We start from the raw sequence: 23,523 nt of genomic DNA on the forward strand, positions 1-23,523 counted from the left end.
ACTCTGTTGTGTGTACCTCGGTCTGAACCTGTCCAGTGTTCTGTCACGATTGAGTTTATGCGTTTTTGTTAAGTGTACCACAGAACAATATTATGTCGTTAGTGTATTAACAAGTCAACGCATGGACATTAACCCTTAATAATCACTTGGTTAAGCTCGTTTCTGCTAGGTTCCTTTGTGAGACAATCCTACAGCTCTGCTCTTGGGGACCCCACATCACAGCCCCGGTGGGAGGCAGCCACACCCACTCCAGTCCTGGCATTACCTCAGTGTGCCCATACGGTCTCCCGAAGCGAGATGTTGTCCATTGGGGCTGATGCACACGGAGCGGATGCCCACGCGGGGGTCCATCAGGGACCCATCAGCCTTGTCCCCCCCAGGCAGCTCAGTGTCCAGCAGGGCCTGAGTGTTCCCGTCCACATAGATTATCTTCATGAGATCCTAGTGGGGCACGTCAAAGAGGCAGATAAGGCAGAACAGACATGACGCTGCGGCAAGAGGAGAGGAATGTTGGGCAACATAAACCCTTGTTTCATAGAGGCCCCAAAACCCTGCAAGGCCAATGTCTGAGGACCCAGTTCCTCAGACCAAGGGACAAAAGTTGTGGGCATAGAGTACAAAGCATGCAGAGTCCCAGGCCTCAGGGCTCCTAAGCATGCAGAAGGACCCAGGCCTGGGGCTCCTAAGCATGCAGAGGGGCTCGGGGACCCAGGGCACTATGTACGCGGAGGCCCGGAAGGGCCTCGGGCTCACATTGCTGAGGATGTTTCGGTGCAGGGTAGAGCCATGTACCCCGGAGCTCTCGGTGTTCCACAGGCGGATGGTGTTGTCTGAGGAACAGGTAATAAAGGAACTGGGAGGCAGACAGGCCTGGTTGCTGTCCTTCACCTCAGGGTACACCTGAACGGACAGAAGCAAGGAGTCAGACTTCTATTTAGGGAAGCATCTTTCAGCTGCCCAAGGAGATGAGGGAATGAAATTAAAGGCAATGCTGTCCAAGGTTTAGTCGGGTGTCTGGCACATAATAAGACATAACTGTTACGTATACTACATAATTACTGAAGGAAAGCCTATTAACCTAGCACCTAGTGTATATCAGGCCCTCCTCTGGCTCCCACTGGCATCATTTAATATTATTCTTAGAACAATTAGATGAATCGGGCACATCATTTTATAGTTGAGGAGACTAAGGCTTGGTCAAGTGTGGTAACCTGTCCAAGATCGTTGAGACCATGGATGAGGAAGACAGGTGGATAAGCATTGAGACTCAAGCTCAGTCCCCTGCAGCCATGCCAGGGATGCCACTGGAAAAGCAAGGAGGCAGCCGGTATACAAGGTCATATACTTGGAATCCCCACGACAATGGTAACTCAGCCAACCCCGTCTGAGGCCAGCTAGGCCACCCCACGTACCTCCACACTCCAGACACAGGAGGCATGGTAGAGAGCAGAGTACACCTTGCCCACTTTCTTGGGGTCCCTCACATCCCAAACGTAGATGCTGTGGTCGTTGTACACACAGGACAGCCACTGGTTAGTTGGATCAAAGGTCAAGGCAATTGTGTCTGGATACCTGGCATTGGGTCCTCCAGAGAAGAGGCGACTATGGGAGAGAGAAAGGGACAACTCGGTGAGGACGAAGGGAGTGAAGGGCAGGAACTCTCAAGGATGGGGTAGAGCTGCGAGGGCCCTCTCCAGGTTTGGAAGTAGAGGCTTAGAAGAAAAAAAAACGGTCCCTAGCAGCCTTGAGTGGGAGGGGACCCAGCCCTGGCCGCTGCACCTTGGTGTCCCCTATGAACACAGGCCACCTAGCAGGCCTTCCACGCCAGACAAGGTGATTCTGTGGCTGTGATGGGAACGAAGCAAAAGCAAAAACCCCAACTGCACACAGCTCAAATCAAGATCGCCACGCAAGCCACAAAGCATGGAGCTGGGGATGCAGATCAGTGGTGGAGCATTTGCCTACCCTCAGTGAGGCCCTGGGCTCTATTCCCACATATGCAAACCAAAATAGCTCCTTACGTCGCTTGCCTAACATATGACAAAAATGACCGAGCACTGCCCTGCCCTCTGCCATCTAATACGATTGGTAGCTTCTTCTTTATCACAACAGCTTGACCCTCTACCTCTCCTTGTAGTTCTTAAAGCTTGTCAAGATGTCAAATCGTCTAACTGGCCCCCTCACTTCCTGACAGCATCCAATCAGAACCGAACTTTACTCCCTTGAACTATTCTCAAAATCACCTAACACAAGACCACATCCTAAAGTGGGTGCTAATCCTAGCTGCTTGGGAGGCCCAAAGCAGGCCAACCCAGGCAGAAAATGTTTTGAACACCCCCTCTAACCCGGAGCAGGGAGTGGGAACATCTGCCTACTGTCTTACCTATGATGAGCAGCCTGAAATAAGTGGATAGTACACCCAGGAAGCAAGACTCTATCTCAAAAATAACTACCACAAAAAGGGCTGGAGGTGTGACTCACAGGGAGAATGCCTGCAGAGCCAGGAAGAAGCCTTGAGTTCAACCTCAAGTACTGCTAAAAACAAACAAACAGATAAAGACCAAGTCCTGTAAGAAGCTCCTCCCAGCAGCCCTTGCCAAGATGTACTATGGTGCTCGCACGGGGACTCCTTGGTTCTAATAAGCCTGGTCATCTTTGGCCTCCGATACTCTTGATGCCTTTGATTCCTCAAAGCATGGACAGAAAGGGCTGGGCACAGCATGCGGCTCCAAAGGGAGGCTGGGGCCCGCAGAGCTCACCTGGCCTCAGTGACGCTGGCAATGTCTGTCCCCAGGACATGGGGTCTGGGCAGGGTGCTGAGGAAATGCAGGTTAGCGGGGTTGAAGAGGCGCACTGTGCCATCAGCACAGCCGCAGAAGATGTAGTCCTGGCTCACGGAGATGCAGTGCGCCACTGTGGTCTGTGGACAGAGTGGCTCAGGTCAGTAAGGGCCACCAGCCCACTCAGTCTTGTCTTCTCCTCTCTACCCCTCAGCAAGTCACAATCACCTACGAGAGGAGAGTCTGGCCAAGATAGGATGAGGGAGAAGCAGCCCTGCTGCTCTGTCCTGAGCCCCTCCTGTCATCCAGAAATGCCCTCCCTTCTAGCAGCAGGTGGCCAAAGGGACCACATCCCTGTGCAGTTGGGGGCTGGAAACCAGGGTCCTTTCTCAAAGATGTTGGCCCAGAGGATGAAGTAGGAAAAGCCCAGCAAAGAGAAAGAAATAGCTTGTGGAGGAGAAGAAGGTCTAGCAGCACTTACTGTGAAGCTGTCTGTGTTCTGAGCAGAAGAGGAAAGCAAGGGAGAGACAGAGAGAGAGAGAGAGAAAGAACAAGAGGAGGCAGGTCACCAGGGCAGGTCACCAGGGCTAGCACCCCAGGCTTCCTTTTCCTGGGGTCCCCTCCCGCGTGCACAATGCCAGTTCTCCGGAGCTGAGACCTGGGTGGGCCCTGTCCCAGGAACAGAGGTGCTTACCCTCAGCTCCACCCACTTGTCCAGGAGCCTGCGGTCACTGAATTCACACAGCAGCCCTGAGGACGTGATGCAGAAGGTGCTGTCCGCCTTCTTCCCTCTGCCACAGGCCACGTCCGTGAACAGGTTGTTGCGCAGCTCCCCCAGCAGCCCTGAGCGGCCCAGCAGGGGCACCGTAGCATTCACCTGGCGAGAAACAGCACTGTATCCAGCCACCCACCCCAGACCCCGGGAGGAGACGGCAAGCAGCAAGCCCTTGTTCGTCAAGATCCTGTGAGCCGGCGGCAGGGGCCCAGCGGGAGCCGGGTGGGCGAGGCATGGGCTGAGCCTCAGCGCCTCACCTTTGAGGTCTTGCTGTCGTCCAGGTACCAGAACTTGATGTGGCGGTTGCCTGCAGTGACAAAGTAGCTGCAATCTTCAGAAAAGGACACTGCGGTCACTCGACTGGACACTTTGTTTGAGGCCACCACGATGTTTTTCTGGAGGGAAATTCAAAGGATGAATCAAGGCTGTGCCTCTTGGGGCTAAGAAGAAGGATGCTTTCAAAATAGAAGAGAGCTGGAAATTAAAGTGGGTTTGCTGCTGTTGATGAGGTTTTGTTTTGTTTTTTCATCAGTCATGGGAGCTGTCCTTGAGCTCTTCTGCTCAAGGACAGCGCTCTACCACTTTGAGCCACAGGGTCACATCTGATTTTCTGGTGGTTAATGAGAGACTTTCTTGCCTGGACTGGCTTTGAATCTCAATTCTCCGATCTCAGGCTCCTGAGTAGCAAGGATTACAGATGTGAGCCACCAGTGCCCAGCTAAAATTGTGTTTCCTAGAGAAAGAGGGGCGTGGGGGAGGGTTTTTCTGGAGATTTCCTCAGGAGTACTTGAAGGCATAAGCAAGCCCTGCTAGCTCCACGTTGTCTCAGGTGATTTTCTAGGATGATCTGGAGATCAGCTGGGTGGGGTGACACTGCTCAGTCCGCAGTTTCCTGGGTCCTCACTGAGCCCCACACGCTCCGATTGCCTCCCGCACAGCCCGCTCACCTTCCAGGCCCAAACGTTGACAATCATGTCATGCTGGTAGCCCACGGAGACAATATACTTGGCGCTGGGGGAGAAGGCCACACAAGCCACACCGTACTTATGCTCCTGCAGCTCCGCCACCTGGCTGCGCTCAGCCACGTCCCAGACCCGCACGGCAGGCATGTGCCCACTCTGAGGGGGTGAGAAGCAGAAGTGAGGGCCACGGGGGGGAGGGGCGCTGCCTCCTGAGCCTTCCAGAGTGGGCCTCACCTGCCCCAGCCACGGGACACCATCCCTCTACGGCCCCCCTGGCAAACAGCCAAGAGCAGGGGCCAAACACGAGAAAGGCACAGAGGACATGTCAGTATGAGAACAATGGGGGTCAAGATGATGCAGGACCCAATTTTATCTCTGAGTGGGAGTCCCTATCTCTGTTTGGTCAAAGCTCCTTGAATGAATCTAGAGATTCATTCTTTAGAATGTAGAATCTGTTAACACTCATGTCTACCTCTGCCCCCCAAACAGAGATGGTGAGGGCAGGGGAGTTCCTTGTGGGTCCAGCAGGACCTGGGAACTTGGCAGCTCTGGGGCAGACCCAGCAACGTGTGCCTTGGTGAGCCCTCAGGTGCTCCTGGTGCACATTTTCAGCTTTTTCTGTGTATGTGCTGCTGAGGAATTGAACCCAGGACTTCCAGCATGCTAGGCGAGCACTCTACCACTGAGCCACATTCCCACCCCCTGGTGTATACTTGAAGGGACAGCAAAACCAGGTTTTGGCATAAATTCAAAGAGTCAAAGTGACAGCTTCATGACAGTATGGCACGGGCTGTGGCTTTCTGCTGCAGGCAGGCTGTCCCCTTCCTCACTCACCTCTCCAGTGACCAAGTACTTGCCATCAGGGGAGAAGGCCAGGGCAGTGATGGTTTTCCTGCAGGAGACAGGCAGGTTTAGACGGGCGCTGGCGGGAATCCCACCCCAGCTTCTGCAAAGGCCAGGCCGGCAGCCTCGAGGGGCCCGGCGGCACTTCTCTGGAGGCCCCCCACCAGCGCCTTCTCACCGCCCACCTACCTGGAACTGTTGAGGATGTGGTGCTGCTTGTGCTTCCGGGGATTGAACAGCACAACCACACACCTGAGGAGGTAAGACAAAGCTGTGAGCCCCAAACTATGGTTCTCCCAAGACTTCCCAGGCAGGCCACGCAGGAGAAGAAGCAGGGACAGTCAGCTCAGAGAGGCTCCGCGGTTTCCTCCTCACCAAAGATGGCCTACCTCTGCAGTTTTGGGGGCGGGGGGGGGAAGGTTCCAGTGGGAGCCCAGAAGCCCGTGCCCCGACACCCATGAGCACAGCCCATCTTGTGTCACGCCCCGGGAAGGCAGCAGGGACACAGGCCTTCTCACTCGCCCAGAAGAGGATGCACCAGGGAAAAGGAAGTGTGACTGGGACAGGAGAAGGAGAGCAAGGGAGGCTGTATGCAGGGTCAGAATACAGGAAGGCCCGCTGCGCTGAAGGGAGGGGGGAGAGGTGGGACTCCTAAGGATTCAGATTTGGAAAACATTCCAACACAAAGAAAGACAGAGAGGCCAAAGACCACTGCACAGTCTCTCTTTCCCCACTGCGGATGCCGCATGAGGGTGGAATGGAAGGGTCTGTGTGCCCATCTGCCAGAGGTCTTCCCAAGAGAACAACGGGGCCCATTCTCAAAACCACCCAGCAATCTCCTCATGCTTCCTGGTGAGCTTCCAGCAAGCTCCTCAGTCAGCTAGGGATAGGAGGGTGGGACCCGACTGACATCAGTCACTGGCCCTCCACCTCTAGGTCCCTGCCAGGCAGGGTGGGCCCTGGCAGCAGAGGGAACCAAGCCCTCTCCATGGTGAGGGCTGGGCTGGGCTGAGTCTGGGAAGTCAGAGCCCAGGGGTGCAGAGACTGCTCACTCTTGCACAAGAGGGAGAGGCCGCAGTCCCTAGAGGAAGGCCGGGCCTCCACACCCCTTTCTTGTGCAGGCCCAGGCCTGCTGCCATCATGATGAGCTGGGTCTCTGAGACCTGGTGCCTGCAGACTGTGTCTTTCAGACTAAGTAAAATTAGAGGGTGACTCTATGGCACAGCCATACCTCTAGCCTTATCTATCCTTATGACCCACTCCTGGGTGCCCTACCGCCCTTCCAAGCACCCCTCAACTTGTAACACTCTATTAATTTACTTCATGTGTTTGACTGCCAGCTTTGTGAAACGGTGTGTCTGTCTGTTCTGTTCACTGTTAAGTCCCTGGGCTCTAGAAACTCAGAAGTGAAGGGCAAATAAAATGGTAAGTTATCACATTCATCCCCAAACCAAGTAAGGATTCAACAACAAAAATGGGAACTACAGACCAATTTCTCTGATGAACACAGATTCAAAGCTCTTCAATAAAGTATTAACCAACAGAATCCAGAAACAAATGTAAAAAGTCATACATTATGACCAAGTACGCTTCATCTCACATGAAAGACTGGTTTAAGATGCAAATCAATAGATGTAATTCACCAGAGCCAAGGACAAGAGCCACATGATCATCTCAATAGATGCAAAAAAAGCCTTAGACAAAATACAACATCCATTCATGTTAAAATCTTTGGAGAAACTAGGAGTAGAAAGAGCATTCCTTAAAACAATAAAGGGTAGGGTTAGGAATGTGGCCTAGTGGTGGAGTGCTTGCCTAGCATGCATGAAGCCCTAGGTTTGATTCCTCAGCACCACATAAACAGAAAAAGCCGGAAGTGGTGCTATGGGCTCAAGTGGTAGAGTGCTAGCCTTGAGCACAGAGAGGCTCAGGGACAGTGCTCAGGCCCTGAGTTCAAGCCCCAGGACTGGCAAAAAAAAAAAGGCTGTATATGACATACCAACAGCCAACATCATACTAAATGGGGGAAAACTAAAACCATTTCCCCTAAAACCAGTAGCAAGGCAAGATGCCCACTCTCTCCACTCCTCTTCAATATAGTTCTGGAATTCTTAGCCAGAGCAATGAGGCAGAGAGAGAGAGGAGAGAGAGAGAGAGAGAGAGAGAGAGAGAGAGAGAGAGAGAGAGAGAGAGAGAGAGAGAGAGAGAGAGAGAGAGAGACATAAAAGACATAGGGAAAGAAGAAGTCAAACTATCCCTGTTTGCAGATGAAATGATCTTATACCTAAAGAACCCAAAAAGCTCTACCTCCAAACTCCCTAGAGCTAACCAACCACCATGGCAAAGTAGCCCAATACAAAATTAACCAACAAAAATCAATATCCTTTGTGTATGCCAACAATGTACAGGCAGAAAGGGAAATCATGAAAACAACCCCACTTGCAATAGCCTAAAAATAACCCCAATACCCAGCAACCTAGGAACTAACCTAACAAAGGATGTAAAATATCTTTAAAGCAAAAACTATAAAAATCTGAAGAAAGAAATCAAAGAGGGCACCAGGAAATGGAAAGACCTTCCATGTTCATGGACAGGTAAAATCAATATTGTGAAAATGGCCATACTGTCAAAAATCATATACAAATTCAATGCAATCCCCATCAAAACCCCAATGATGTTCTTTACTGAGATAGAAAAAAAACCCAAAAATTTATAGGGAACAACTTAGAATAGCCAAAGCAATTCTAGACCAAAAAAAGCAATGCAAGTGGTATCAATCACAATACCAGATTTCAAACTCTACTACGGAGCCATAACAAAAACAGCTTGACAGTGGCACAAAAATAAACCCAAAGATGAGTGGAACAGATTAGAAGACCCAGCAATAAAACCATATATACTTACAGTCATCTGATATTTGACAAAGGAGCCAAAGACATACAGTAGAACACACATAGCCTCTTCAACAATTGGTGTTGGGACAACTGGGCAACCATATGCAGAAAACTAAAAGTGGATCCCTGCCTATCACCATGCACTAATATCAATTCAAAGTGGATCAAAGACCTCAATGTCAGACCCGAAACTCTGAAACTACTGCAAGAGAGAGTGGGATAAACATTAGAACTTATAAGTATAGGCAGGAACTTCCTGAATAGAGTCCCAGGGGCACTAAAGATAGGAGACTCAACAAGTGGGACTGCATTAAAATAAAAAAGATTTTGCATAGCTAAGGACATAGTCGCTAAACTAGAAAGACAGCCAACCAATTGGGAAAAGATCTTTACCAGCAATACATCAGACAAAGGCCTAGCCTCATACCCAATATGTACAAGGAGCTCAAGAAATTAACCCCTAAATTGAATATATCAATTACTAAATGGGGAAGAGAGCTAAGGAGAGACTTCTCAGAAGAGGGAAGAATGGCAAAGGAACACATGAGGAAATGCTCATCACCCCTGGCCATACAGGAAATGCAAATCAAAGCAAGTCTGAGTTTCCATCTCATCCTAACATTGTGAATTCAAACAACAATACACCATGGTGGGGATGTGGCAAAAAAGGAACCCTACTACTGCACTGCTGGTGGGAATGTGAGCTAGCATGACCACCTTGGACAGCAGTCTTTGAGGCTCCTCAAAAATCTAAACATAGACCTTCCCTACAACCCAGCCACACCACTCCTTGGCATCTTCCCTGAGCATCATGAGCCGGAATATGATAAGGACACCTGTACATCCATGTTCACTGCCGCACTATTTGTTGGGGATTCATCTTGGCCTTAAGGGGGGAAGGGCGATGAGAGAGCTCCCGAGATGCCACCCTTCCCCCAGCCCTGGGGCAGTGTGGAAGTGAGCCACACCTATCTCCTTCTGGGTCCGGAACCAGAAGGGATAGCTTTGAGACCATCCCCCCACCTTGCGCCAGCGAGCAACGTGTGCTCCCCTTTTCGCGGGCTTTGCCCAGAAGGCGGTACTATGGGAAGTGACATTAGCCCATGAGGGAGGTCCTTGGGAGCTGTCTTGGATGGACAAGCTCGCCAGCCTATTGCCAGCTCCTGCTCAATCCTCGTCATCATCATTATATTACTGTAAGCCCCTCCCGATTAAACCAGATTGCTCTCCGAAGCGTCTCCAAGATCCATCTGCACCTGGCTTCCTTGGTGGGTAAGGAGGGAGGAAAAGGGGATCTTGTTCGGCCGCATGCACTTTAGGCTAGCCCGTGTGCCTTCGTTCCACCTTGGCCACCCACAGGTCGGGCGCCCAGGGGAGAGGATGAAAAGGGGAGCCCTGATAAGAGAGTAAGCTTAGCATCCCCGCACCAGGGGAGGTAAATCTAGCCCGGCATTATTCACAATAGCCAAGATAGGGAACCAGCCCAGATGCCCACAAGAGATGAGTAGATCCAAAAAATGTGGCATCTATATACAATGGAATTTTATACAGCCATTAGAAAGAATAAAATAATGTCATTTTCAGGGAAATGGATGAAACTAGAGCAAATCATGTTAAGTGAGGTAAGCTGAGATCAGAGACACAAATGCCCATGTTCTCCCTCACATGCATTAGATCTAAAATGTACTGGGTGGGATATGATGAATTACACAGGATTCTAGATACTCACATACAGTGAGAGCAAAACAAGACAGTCTTAGGACAGAATCACAAAGGTATAATACCCAAGTGACTCTTCATATCCTATAATTAATATGCATACCGAAACAAACTCCAAAGATATGGAAACAAAGGACTTTTTTCTTCATTTGCCTTTTCTTTTTCTGATGACTATTTATTCTTTACCTTATATACAGTGTATTCTGTGCACATCTGTGGGAGAGCACAGACTCCAAAGACAAAGGGTGAAAAAGTGTAGCAGTAGAGCACACCGGACATTGAAAGTGAGCTATACAATTCATGGGTGGAGATGGGAGGGAGGGAATGAGAGAGAATGAAGGAACAGATGACACTGTACGAAAGGAAATGTACTTATTACCTAATCTATGTAAGTAAGTGTAACTCCGCTGTATGCCATCTCTAAAATAATAACGTAAATTAAAAAAAAAAAAAAAAGGTAAGTCACTAGCCGCAAGATCTCAAAGCTGACTTCCGAGACATGGCCTGCTGGCAGATCTTGGATTAGGGCCCATGGGCAAGCCCATGGCTCTCCCACACCTTAGCATTTAGGTGGCTCAGGTGATGCCCCGGAGCAGTACAGGGCAGAAAGAACCAGAGCAGCCAGCAACACTTCTCTGCTAATACAGTGACACCTTCCTTTGCTCCTCTGCACCTCCATTCCTTCATCTGGGAAGTAGTATTTATCCCATAGAACCAGTCAGCCAGTGTGGTGCCTGTGCTATTTTCTTGGAGGACACTCTGAACAAGGGTCAGAGGCAATGACTTTCTAGATGGTCAGCAGGATGTCCTACCGTGTCCGACACAGGACTTTCTGGATACTCCTGAGTTCCCAGAAACTAGGCTCATCCCCGTGGGGGGGCACAAACGATTCCTCCAGATTCATTTCCAAAGAGGGAAATCTGAGAGCTTTAAATATCCCAAGACACAAGGGAGCTAACATGTTTGCTGGGGGCATGGCTGGTGGTCTTCCTTAAGTCCTGCTGCCATCTCTGTTCTGAGACATTTCACAAGACTGGGCAACAGTAACTCTATGAATTCCATGGCTGATGGTATAGGACACCTGTCTGCTCAAAGGAGACTCTCCAGGAGCAGCAGTGGTAATTGTAGGGTCTGAGAACCGCCCCCCCCTCTCATTCTAGTATAGCCACCACAACTGCTGATCAGCACCTCAGACACATGAAGTGATTCCTCCCTCCCCTGGGACCTCTCTCTGCACCTGAGAATTCCTCCAGCTACAACATTCTGGTGTGAAATCTCACATGTCCACTTCTTCATGTCATTCAGGCCCAGTCCTAATGTTCTCCCTCGCTGAGTCCTGGCCCCCAGCTACCGCTACCCCTTATTCCATGACTCTATGTCCCATCGCCATTTCATTTTTTCCAACACTTGCTTGCTCACTTCCTCATTCGCATTCTTCTGGTCTGCGCACTCTTCTTGAGCCTGAGCCTGCAGAAGCAGCGACCCTGCCTGGCTGACTCACCACTGTCTCTGGACAGGAAGAACTGAGTGTGGCATGAACTGTTATGGAGGAAGAGGGGCCCTGCAGTGTGCGGGAGACATGCGCAGAAGCCACAGGAAAGGCACCAGGGGCTCTGATGTGCATTATTCTATGAGCACCGGGGCACGCGGCCTCCTCAGCCTGCCCAGCTCCTCTCACAGAGCAAGGGGTGCTCCGGGTTCCTTCAAGCGAGAGCTCCCTAGAACGCATGTGTCAGGAGGAGACTGCCTGTGTCTGCCCCCTGGGCGGTGCTGTGAAGCTGGGGTCTGGGTGTCAATTCCAACTTGGGCTGAGTACACAAAGGATCGTCTCAGAAGTGAGCGTCCCCCTTTCTCACTTAGAGCAGCTAAGCGGCCGCCTTGTCTCTCCTGGCCGGAGCGCTCCTCAGCTCACGCTGGCCATGGACGGGCTCCACCCTGGCAGCACGGCTGCCAGCTTTCCCAGCTAGGGAAAGCCCGGCTCACTGAAGGGGGCTCAATTAGAGCAGGCCCCGCAAGATGCTGCCCAGGATCCACTTGGCGTCCCAGGGATGTAGGTTAGGAGAAAAGCTGGCAGGAAGTTGCAGCCTACACTGATGGCAGAGGACAGGATAAGCTGACAAACCAAAACCTGCCTGACAAGAAGCGGGACAGAGGGCTACATAGAACGAGGAAGTAAAGACAAAAGACTTGGGAAGCTGGGAATATAGCCTAGTGGTAGAGTGCCTGCCTCGTCTACATGAAGCCCTGGGTTCGATTCCCCAGCACCACATATATTGAAAAACGCTGGAAGAGGCACTGTGGCTCAAGTGGTAGAGTGCTAGCCTTGAGCAAAAAGAAGCCAGGGACAGTGCTCAGGCCCTGAGTTCAAGGCCCAGGACTGGCAAAAAATAAGTAAATAAACAAAAAGACCTGGGAAATAACAGTAGATCTATGGCATCACGACCTTATGGGAAACAGAAGCCCACCCATCAGAAAGCCCTGGATTCTCTGTGTTCAACCCAAGGATGCCCCATAAGAAGGAAAAGGGCCAGGATGGCAGCAGTGGGACCAGGCACTGTCTTCCCATGGCATGTTTAAGCCACATGCTTTCTTTCTCTGCCATATTTCTTTCCTGATAAACTCTCCTATCATCTTTCCTATGTTTGCATACTGCCTGACTCTTCTCTTGTCAGACTCAAGGACTGAGTTTATTTAGCTGCTCTAATCTTTCTGGCAACCTATTTGATGCATTAGCTTTCTTTTTTTGCCTTGGACTCATTGAATGGTTACACTAGGGTGGTGAGGGGATTTAAATGTGACTGTTGGGAAAGTGGGAGCACAGGGAAAGTACTGGAGAAGAGAAGGAGGGACCACTGAACCACGGGGTCTCTGCCCAGAGACAGCCCCAGCCTGGAGGCCCGGCCCACCTCTGCTCGGCCCGCTGTGCAGTCTCATTTCCTCTCAGAAAACTTTGTTTTGGTTTGATATTTGCTTCTAAGCCTCTGGGAGCATTTTCTGAGTTTTGTTTCTCTTCTTGTTTCTAGGATACCTGAGCTGGCTCCCAGAGCAGCAGGAGGAGCAGGAACAAGAGTGGGGGTGGAGGGTGTGTTAGGATTAGCAGATAGGAAGAGAGGGAAGACAAGGGTGGGAAGAACCTGCTTGGGTTCACCTAGCCTCTGGGGGTCCCCAGATACCCTAGAAACATATCCATGAGCTCCAGCAAGAGCTCGACTAAAACATCCAGAAAGGAGACATTTGCAGAGAGACTAAAGTTCTAAGAAACCCAAAGGCCCAAGTTTAAATGAACCAGGGGTACTGCCCAGGGCTGGCCCAGGGAGTGCATTCAGGAAACCTTCTGGAAGATGCACCAGGTAAGCCATGGACCCCACCTGGAAGGACTGGACGCCCGTGTGCCCGCACAGGGCTAGACCTGCCCCAAAACATAAGCACACGCTGCTCTCAAGGGCTCCAGGCGTGAGGTCCGGGGGATGTGGATGCCTGCCCGGGAGGCAACTGGGCTCCAGGGTGGGGACCCAGGGCTCCACCAGATGCACACAGAGCAGCACCCCAGGCCGTTCTGGCTCACTCTGGGTCTCAGCCTCAGCCCCACCTCCAACAAGAAGGAACCTGGCAGTTCCAAGCAGAGGCAGGAACGAGTGGAATTCCCCTGAGGCAGGCAGCAAGTGTTCTCCAACAACAGAGGCCTGGCCGGAGGAGGGAGGCCAGACCTGGCTCTGTCAGGCCCAGCCGCACCCCACCTACCAAACACCAAAGGAGAGACGCCCACCCCAAAGCCAGGGGCACAAGTCTCCCCGGGACAGGGAGCTGCCCAGAAACTGGGTTCTTCTCATTCGAATGGCAGGCAAACAACTCAGAGGAAAAGCAGCTCAAAAAAATAACCAGAAAGGGGCTGGGAATATGGCCTAGTGGCAAGAGTGCTTGCCTCATATACATGAGGCCCTGGGTTCAATTCCCCAGCACCACATATACAGAAAATGGCCAGAAGTGGCGCTGTGGCTCAAGTGGCAGAGTGCTAGCCTTGAGCAAAAAGAAGCCAGGGACAGTGCTCAGGCCGAGTCCAAGCCCCAGGACTGGCCAAAAAAAAAAAAAAAAAAAACAGAAAGTCTGGTCTTCCCTGTAAGGTTCACCAGGAAGGAAACCCACCACATGGTTCAGGAAGAAAGGAGTTTTCTGGGGGGGGAGAGCAAACTGCTGGTCTGCACGCACAAGATGGAAGTGTGGGGAGACAGAGGGGAAGGAAGAAGAGAGAAAGACAGAAAGACGGCAAGAGAGAAAACGAAAGGGCGCGGGAATCGTGTTGAGCTGGATTATATAGGAAAAGGTGGAAGGTCTGGCCAGGCGCATTGGATGTGACCTCAGAGAGGCAGGAGGTAACCGCCTCCAGGTGTGCCAGTTTCCTAGGTAACTCAGGTACTGGGCGCTGATTGAAACAGGTGGGGGGCATCTGCATGGAGCCCTCCCTGGGTGGACCTCACATTCCCTACCTTGTGCTATGCGAAGAGTCAGAGCTCCACAGCCAGGCTGTAAGACTGGACCCCAGAACACCCACCAGCTATCCCATCTTGAACAAACTGTGTCACCTCCTTCAATATGCTTCTCAACATATGGAGGTGGCGAAGGCACCGACCTCACACCATTGCTCTGCGTAGTATGGCTCACGTAAAGTGTACTGAAAGTATCTGCCATGAAATAAGTACTTGATAAAGGTACTTTTGGTCTTTTTGTAATGAGATGGTGAAACTAGGCAAATACAAGACTGTCAAAGTTGCTAAGACATCGTACCAGGGAACAAAGCATCCCCAGGCTGGTGGAAGAGCAGTGGCCCTTCTCATTTTCATGTTCTTGTGTCAGCAAGAGACAGGGGCTCCCAGGAAGAACTAGAGACAGGAGGGGTCCTCCTGAAGGTATACTTCTACAGAAGCCTAGGAAACTATGGCTGGGGATGGGAAGGTGGCAGGGAAAGAACTCCAGCACTGGTCTCTGAGAGAGGTCACGACTGACAGCCCTCAGGTAGCTCGCCAGGGGCTCCATCGTATCAGCATTATCCACAGTAGCTAGAGAGTTGAAGGAAGCCAATGTCCAGAGAATAGACAAGCTGTGGTTTATCTATGAAATGGAGCATTATTTAGTCACAGAAAGGAATGGAGTTGTTCTGGCATATGCTACAACACGAAGGAACCTGGACAATATAAGGCTAAGTGAAAGAAGCCGGGCACAAAGAGCCAAATGTTGCAGGATTCCATTTATATGACATCCCCGGGACAGGAAACTCCACAGAGACATAGCGTGAAGAGCAGTGCTTGCCTATGACTGGGAGTCCCAGGGAAGAAGGCTGGAGAATGATGTCAGTGGAAAGAGAGTTTTGAATTCTTTTTCTTATTTTTGTTTCTGACAGAGTCATTGCTAGGTGGTCCAGGGCTGACCACCTGAGCTGAAGCAATCCTCTGTCCTCAAGACATCAGAGTAGCTAGAACTACCCAGACATACCACTGTGCCCTCTATACGCAGTGTCTTTCTAGGACAAGACAATAAAAATGCTCTAAAACTGTGGTGATGGCTGCACAACCCTGTGAAAATACTAAGACCTATTGAATTAGGCATTTGTTTATTATGGTACTAGGGATCAAAATCATGGCCCGAGAATGGCATTGTAGCCCTAAACTGGGTATTTCAGATGTACAGAATCACATCATGATAAAGCTGCTTTTAAAAAATGACTAGAGGGCTGGGGATATAGCCAAGTAGCAAGAGTGCCTGCCTCGGATACACGAGGCCCTAGGTTCGATTCCCCAGCACCACATATACAGAAAAAACGGCCAGAAGCGGCACTGTGGCTCACGTGGCAGAGTGCTAGCCTTGAGCGGGAAGAAGCCAGGGACAGTGCTCAGGCCCTGAGTCCAAGGCCCAGGACTGGCCAAAAAAAAAAAAAAAATGACTAGAAAGGGGAGCTGGGAATATGGCCTAGTGGTAAAGTGCTTGCCTCCATGTATACATGGAGCCCTGGGTTCAATTCCTCACACCATATATATATAGAAATGGCCAGAAGTGGCGCTGTGGCTCAAGTGGCAGAGTGCTAGCCTTGAGCAAAAAGAAGCCAGGGACAGTGCTCAGGCCCTGAGTCCAAGGCCCAGGACTGGGGGGGAAAAAAAAAAGACTAGAAAGTAGTTACTGAAGATGCTTCTGTAATATAGAGTATTTGTAGGTGGGTAGGTCCTAGGGGATGGCCAAAAAGCAGGACAGGATGATAACAAAGACAGCGAAGAGCCTTTACCTAGCCTGGCACCAAAACATTAACTCGGAGAGAGATCCTAGAAGATGTCGCAAAACCCCATGCACACCCCAACTGGTCTGGTATGGCTATGAAACTCTCATGCAACAAGATCTGTCCAAGGCACTTACCCAGCTGGATAGGCAACTAAACCTGATCGGGGGTCACAGGCAAGGCCACTGCCTCCCGACACCGTTATTCCCAGCACCTTCTCCAAGGTCACCTGTGAGAGGAAGACAGAGGAGTATCAATACAGACAGCCAGGCCTTGGAGAGTGAGGTGCTGCAGACACCTGAGGGGTGTGTGTGTGTGTGTGTGTGTGTGTGTGTGTGTGTGTGTGTGTGTGAACCCTCCGTGGCACTTAGCTTCCTGATGTCTCATCTTCGGGCAGTGGCGGGGGGTTGGGGGGTGTTGGGAGGGGCTGTGACTCCTCCAGGCCACAGGCCTCTTGATCTTATGAGAAAATGCCAGTAATGTGCATCACTTGCATTAACCAGGTTCAGCCAGCTGGGACCACGGAAAAGCAAATCAATTGGTTGGGGCTGGGGATATGGCCTAGTGCCAAGAGTGCTGGCCTCGTATACATGAAGCCCTGGGTTTGATTCCCCAGCACCACATATATAGAAAATGGCCAGAAGTGGCTCTGTGGCTCAAGTGGTAGAGTGCTAGTCTTGAGCAAAAAGAAGCCAGGGACAGTGCTCAGGCCCTGAGTTCAAGCCCCAGGACTGGCAAAAAAAGAAAGAAAAGAAAATCAACTGGTTAAAGTATAGCTCAGGTCAAAGAGGAGCAAGCATCCCCCCACCCCAGGAAGGCACCACGTTTCCACTAGAGGATTGGGTTCCTAGACAGGACTCTGTGCTCTATGAGCTCAGGAGAGGTCACACTGATCTTTGCACCTTGGCAGCCATGAAGAAAAGGACACTGTGATCTACCAGGAGCAAAACGAATGTTAGGTATCAGTTAGGTGACTCATAATATTCCTGACCTTTGCATTCCAGCACCCTTGCCCCCCTATGGAGGGTTCCACCGCCCAGGTCCTGCCAGATCACAGACCTAGAGCCGAAGAGGCAGAAACAAAGCTTAATGCTCTGTTTTGCAAATCACAGGTGTCAGGGTACTCTAATTATTATTATTAAGCCACAACTCCCACAGAGATGAAAGCAAAAAGTGCTCTGAGATTCTGGGAGGACACAGCCGTAGGAGCTACCACTCTCCTCATCAGCAGTTTGCCGACACTGTCCGCAGCCACATGACCCACACTGAACTAACTTCAGAGGATTCGTGGGTCTTCCTGCTAGGTGATGCTACGTGAGCTCTGGACTGGCCTGCTCCCTGCGTGTCACTCCACCTCGCGCTCGGCTCACACCCGCACTGCCTGGATGTCCTCGCTCCTCCCTGGCTCAGAGAGTGGAGCTTCTGAACGCAGAATGGCCAGGTAAACAGGCCACACTGTCCTCTGCTAAGAAAACTGTCTCTGGGGAACCCGCTGCCCTAGGAAGGCGATGTGAGTCAGAAACAAGTAAGGGATGTCGACACTTGTGGCAGGGTGAAGTCTCCTAGCACAGGCCATTTTCTAGAAAGGGAAGCCCGGAATCAGTTAAGATAATTACACTAATTGATTTTCCCAAAGGGAAAAGTAGGAGTGTTTATAGAGCACTGATTGAAATGCTTATTATGTCCATGGGCCATTTTAGCTTGAATTAGGTTGGGAAGAAATGTGGTAGCCAAAGGCCAAAATAAGCCTGCCAAGGTGACACAGCTGAGCCTCAGTGCCACGTGCGTGACGGTGCACGATGGGCCAGGAATTCCCCTTAGACTGCTCACGGGTGGAAGCCGGTGGGGCACAATGCACCAACCTGTAGCATCAGGTAAACACCAAATTTTCCAGTTACCCTGAGGCCTAGCTAAGACACTAAACCTAATGTGAGCTAAACCAACTCTCGAGACATCTTTGACAGGTTGATCTGACTTATGCTGCCCGCTACCTTTGCATCTCAGTGTAACCGCCCTGGCTTGCAGTCACACAGTACTGACTGGAGAGCACGGAATCCTCCTGGGAAGCCTAGGGGTGATACTCATCTTTCGTGACTCTAATTATCCCAGAGGGAGGGGTACTCAGGAGTTTTACTACCATACCTACTGTCCACTGAGGAGAAGAGGAAAAAGCTCCAGGCTGGCACAATCTACAGGGATGGCAGAGGTCACCCAACCAGGTACACTGAGCTAACGGACTGCCTGGCTCCCATTCTCTTTTCACTGCTCTGGTTTAAGGCAAGTCATTTGGATTCACATTTTCATGGATCCCTTACTTCCCCTATGCTTCAGTGTTGGTCGCAAAGAATCAGACCAAAACTGCTGGTTCTCATCCATCCTGCCCTCTGAAGGACTTTGGGTAGGTATTTTGTGCGTAAAAGGATCCAATACAATCAACAATTAATTGTAAAGCTAGCCTGCGGTTTCCAACATCCATCTAGAGCAGGAAGATGTGATTTACTCAGACTCTAAGGATCAGTGTTTAGCTTTTTTGACCATGACCCATGGGTACATACGAGCACATCAAACAGAAGTAAACATTTCCTAAAATAGTATTTATTTTCTTACAGTATATGCTTCAAGATACTCTATTGTGGGCTGGGGATATAGCCTAGTGGCAAGAGTGCCTGCCTCGGATACACGAGGCCCTAGGTTCGATTCCCCAGCACCACATATACAGAAAATGGCTAGAAGCGGCGCTGTGGCTCAAGTGGCGGAGTGCTAGCCTTGAGCGGGAAGAAGCCAGGGACAGTGCTCAGGCCCTGAGTCCAAGGCCCAGGACTGGCCAAAAAAAAAAAAAAGATACTCTATTGTTAAAAGATAATTCTGGTCAAGGCACAATTTATCGATCTCATGACGTATCGACGAGCTGAAGGCCTAGTTTGGGAAGCCAGCTCCAGACCCCCTGGTCTGTAGGTGCTGCGGAGCTTGGGTAACTGGCTCTGCTTGTGGCATGTTTGTGATGTTCTGCCACTGTCCTCCTCGGACTGCAGAGGAGCCAACAAGCTTCCTGACTAGGAATACCCTTCAGAGTTTGCCTGCGCTCAAAACTTGGCTGATTTTCAAAGCATGTATGGGTTTTTGCTTTTTCTGGCTTTCTAAAGCAGCAATCCAAGGGGAAAGAAAGCAGTTTCCTTTGGCTCTGTGGAGGGGGAGGAGCAGGGAAAAACATTCAGGGGGTATCAGCTGGTTTTTATTTTGTGTTCTTAACTCAAACCAGCTTCCTGTTTGCAGGGAGGTTTGGGACTGAGCTCCACTTTCAAAGGACCTAAGAGTCCGGAGCTCCTGTGAAGCCTGCAGTATCTCAGCTTATTTTTGCAAGACTGCAACACAATGGGCTTTACATATTGATTCTTGCCCTCTCCACATATCCTTCCGGTCTCTTTCCCAATAGTTAGTAAAAAAATCTACCCACGCTAGAAGATGGAGACAAGCTTGGATGCCCCAGAAGCACCACACGCTGAGTACAGCCAGGACACCCGTGTGTCTGGGAGATGGCTTTGTGAACAGTGACATGAGCATTCAGTGCAGGACACGGGCAGCCTAGAATCCACCGTGGTGGAAATCAACACAGGCTTTTCTTCCTGTCAGAGAGCCTGTAAACGTGGGCCAGTGCACCCGTGAGTTCCGAGCACTGTCATCTCTCACTGGAGTATGACTGTAACTCTCGGGTTCAGGCCTTGTCCCTGTAGCCTTTCCTCAACATGTAGGTGACAGCGATTTCTCTACAGCATGAGGCAGATCATTACATTATTCTGCTTGAACTCCCCCTCCAATGGCTTCCATCTCCCTTAAGTTCAAGTCCAAATACTTGACCCAGATTTACAAGGGCCTAAGTCATCCAGCCTCAGGCAACAACCCCTCTGACTTCATTTCCTATACTCTCCCTCACCCTGCCCCAGCCACCCTAAACCCTCCAACACCTTCAGCGGTCTCCAGCATAGCCCTTTGCATAGGCCGTTTTTCTGGACTAAACATTAGTTTTTCCCTTAGCTGCTCGCAGAGCTAATCCACTCAGGTCTTGGCTGGAGGGTCTCCTCCTCTGAGAGGTCTTTCCAGACTGGCTTCACTGCCTTCATTCTCTCCACTCACCCAGCTGTGCTTGTCTTCCAAGAACAGAGAGGCAGTAGTGATGTGACTTTTATCTCTGTCCAGGTATGTTCTGTCCTCCCCATCAGAACACGGGCTCGCTGAGGACAGGACCTAGGTCAAATCCCCATGTCTCCCTAGCACTTTAGCCTGGCACACAATGGGCCCTCGATACATTGCTGATGAATAAATGGACACCTGGCAGAGGCTTTGGGAACAGTGAAAGATCAGACTTGAGTAAGCTCAGGAAAACTAGGGGTATTTCAGGTCAACATACTTGCTTTCCACCAAGGATCTAAAATAGAATGTCCGTGTCCAGCAGAGAACAAGCACAAAAGGAGCTTCGCAGTACAGGGTAAGATGGTGGGCACCTGACTGTTCACTCTATTATCCCAGATGTCCTCACTGTGTGTCTTAAATATTGCACAATCATTGCTAAAAAGAGAGAAGATAGGAGCAAGGACATGCTGTGGGCTCAGGACCTTATGCACAGCATACTTCTGTTATTCACATCCCTGGTACCTCTGACTCTCTTTTTCCTCAAACATTTTTTTTTAAAACTCATTTGACACAGGAACATGGGGGAATGCATTTGAAGAGGCCAAGAATCTGTGTTTTTATTTGCTTTAGGTTTTTTATTTAAATGCTTATAAAGCTACACATTTACATAATGCTCTACCATGTCACTTTTTCCCCCCATGAGGCTTGAGCTCAGGGACAGCATTCAGACCTGAGCTCTTTTGCTCAAGGCTAGTGCTCTACTACACTGAGCCACAGCGCCACTTCTGGTTTTTGAGAGGTTAATTGGAGATAAGAGTCTCAGGGGGACTTTTCTGCATGGGCTGGCTTTAAACTGTGATCCTCAGATCTCAGCTTCCTGAGTAGTTAGTATTATAGATGTGAGCCAACAGCATGCAATTACCATGTCACTTTTTAAAAACTCAATGCGTAACACTTTTCCAACTGCTAACCATAGCAGCAGGGATGAAATGAGCTCCTCATAGAGCCCAGCTGCTGACCTACAATGAATATGCAGCATGAGCAAGAACTAAACTACTGGCTGAGCTAGTGAGATTTTGAAATGTTTCTTTACCAAGCCCAGAGATTTTCAAGCTCTTTTATCTCAAGATCTTTTCATACTCGTGGAAATTATTAAGAACCCCAAAGGGTTTGTGGTTATACAGATTATGTCTACCAGTATCTACTACTATATTAGAAATATTTTAGATATTTATGTGCTTAAAAGTAATAATAGGGGGCTGGAAATATGGCCTAGTAGCAAGAGTGTTTGCCTCGTGTACATGAAGCCCTGGGTTCAATTCCTTAGCACCACATATATACAAAAAGGCCAGACATGGCGCTGTGGCTCAAGTGGCAGAGTGCTAGCCTTGAGCAAAAAGAAGCCAGGGACAGTGCTCAGGCCCTGAGTCCAAGCCCCAGGACTGGCAAAAAAGCAAAACAAAACAAAAAGTAATAATAGGTTGGAGGCATGGATCAATTGGCAGAGTACTAGCCAATAAGCAGAAGCAGAAGGTACCAAATTTGAGTCCCAGTCTCAGACCTAAAAAAAGGGAGGGTCAGGGGAAGGATAGTAGGGGCTGGGAATATGGCCTAGCAGTAGAGTGCTTGCCTCACATACATGAAGCCCTGGGTTTGATTCCTCAGCACCACATATATAGAAAAAAAAACAGAAGTGGCACTGTGACTCACATGGTAGAGTGCTGGCCTTGAGCAAAAAGAAGCCAGGAACAGTGCTCAGGCCCTGAATCCAAGCCACAGGACTTGAAAAAAAAGAATAATAATAATAAAAACCCCTTTACTCATTAACATTTTTTTTGTTTGTTTTTTTGGCCAGTCCTGGGGCTTGGACTCAGGGCCTGAGCACTGTCCCTGGCTTCTTTTTTTTTGCTCAAGGCTAGCACTCTGCCACTTGAGCCACGGCGCCACTTCTGGCCATTTTCTGTATATGTGGTGCTGGGGAATTGAACCCAGGGCCTCATGTACACGAGGCAAGCACTCTTGCCACTAGGCCATACCCCCAGCCCCTCATTAACATTTTTATTAAAGGAAATGCTAAAAAAAAAAAAAAAAGAGGAAAGTAGCACTATTTTACATTTTTGCCAGTTATTTTAATGTCTGGCTTAATAGAAGACAGCTGGATTTCCGTGTCTGCATCTACATTTAATCTGTTGTGATGTTTTCTAGTGAAGCGTACAAAGAAAAGCTGGCCTCTTTTGGATGTACAGTTGGAAAAGGAAGGCCATGACAAACTCCCTAAAAGGATTTTTTTTTTCCTAAAAGGATTTTTGAAATCCCAGGTTCTCAGATCACACTCTTTTGAGATCCAATGATCTGTCCTCTCCTGGATACTACAGCTTCTTTCCTCATGGGAAGCAACCCCAATAGTGTGACAGTCCTGGCCTCAAGCATCATTTGGGGAGACTGAGGCAGAGAATAGGCCTGTGAGAAAATAGATGTTTGCAAAAAGTCTAGGATGTGGCCCCAAGTTCTGATAGAAACTCCGGCTGGCAACTGGTCACACACCCGATACCTCTTCAGCTCTAGGAACTTTGCATCATGAATAAGTAAAACCCCAGAACCAAGAAGAGAGCTCCCATTCTCCACAGCCGCAAGGGCGGCACCCACACTATCACTAGCTTTTGCTCTGGCAGGCAGAGAGTATTAAGATGCTGGAAAGCCTAGACCAGCCTGAAACAGGTGTCACCTTTCTTCTAAAGTGAGGCTACCAGCGGGCAGGCTTACTACAGGTGTCCTCCGAGATGGAGTTGGCATGCCCACCTGTCCCCCTGTGAACAGCCAGGATAGTATTGTATCTGCCCGAGAGAAAGGAGCCAGACATTTCCCTCACTTTAATGAGATAAAGGGATAACTTCATAATAGCTTACTCCCAAGAGAGAAGCAAAGACTAAAGCCATGTGTTTAGGTGCTCTTCTGACTCTCATTAAGGTAGATGGAAAAAACAGGTGGCTCCGAGGTGAAAGACACACCTCTCATGCTTCACACTACACGGCCTGTGCGCATGATTTGCACTCCACTGCTTGAGCCATGTCTTTAGTCTAGCACTTTGGCTGCTTAACTAGAAATGGAGTCTCACAGAACATTTCAGTCCAGGCTGGCTTCAAACTGCAATCCTCCAAGT

General features: G+C 49.9%; 1 protein-coding gene across 4 annotated transcripts in view; it reads right to left on the minus strand.

Moving 5' to 3' along the window:
• Mapkbp1 (mitogen-activated protein kinase binding protein 1) overlaps positions 1 to 23,523 on the minus strand; it is a 66,244-nt gene that overhangs the window by 22,810 nt on the left and 19,911 nt on the right. For all 4 annotated transcript variants that reach the window (XR_007208792.1, XM_048332372.1, XM_048332373.1 and 1 more), the window contains 10 exons: positions 16,373 to 16,464; positions 5,550 to 5,612; positions 5,352 to 5,409; positions 4,503 to 4,673; positions 3,813 to 3,950; positions 3,475 to 3,657; positions 2,760 to 2,920; positions 1,413 to 1,602; positions 754 to 900; positions 266 to 441 (listed from right to left, as the gene is read on the minus strand). Coding sequence is in view for 3 of the 4 variants with exons in the window: in XM_048332372.1 (XP_048188329.1) it covers positions 266 to 441; positions 754 to 900; positions 1,413 to 1,602; positions 2,760 to 2,920; positions 3,475 to 3,657; positions 3,813 to 3,950; positions 4,503 to 4,673; positions 5,352 to 5,409; positions 5,550 to 5,612; positions 16,373 to 16,464 (1,379 nt within the window). In the remaining variant the exon portion in view is untranslated. The remainder of the gene's footprint in view (positions 1 to 265; positions 442 to 753; positions 901 to 1,412; positions 1,603 to 2,759; positions 2,921 to 3,474; positions 3,658 to 3,812; positions 3,951 to 4,502; positions 4,674 to 5,351; positions 5,410 to 5,549; positions 5,613 to 16,372; positions 16,465 to 23,523) is intronic.

The sequence above is a fragment of the Perognathus longimembris genome, chromosome 23 (genome assembly GCF_023159225.1).
Source record: "Perognathus longimembris pacificus isolate PPM17 chromosome 23, ASM2315922v1, whole genome shotgun sequence".
In the NCBI taxonomy this organism is placed as follows: Eukaryota; Metazoa; Chordata; class Mammalia; order Rodentia; family Heteromyidae; genus Perognathus; species Perognathus longimembris.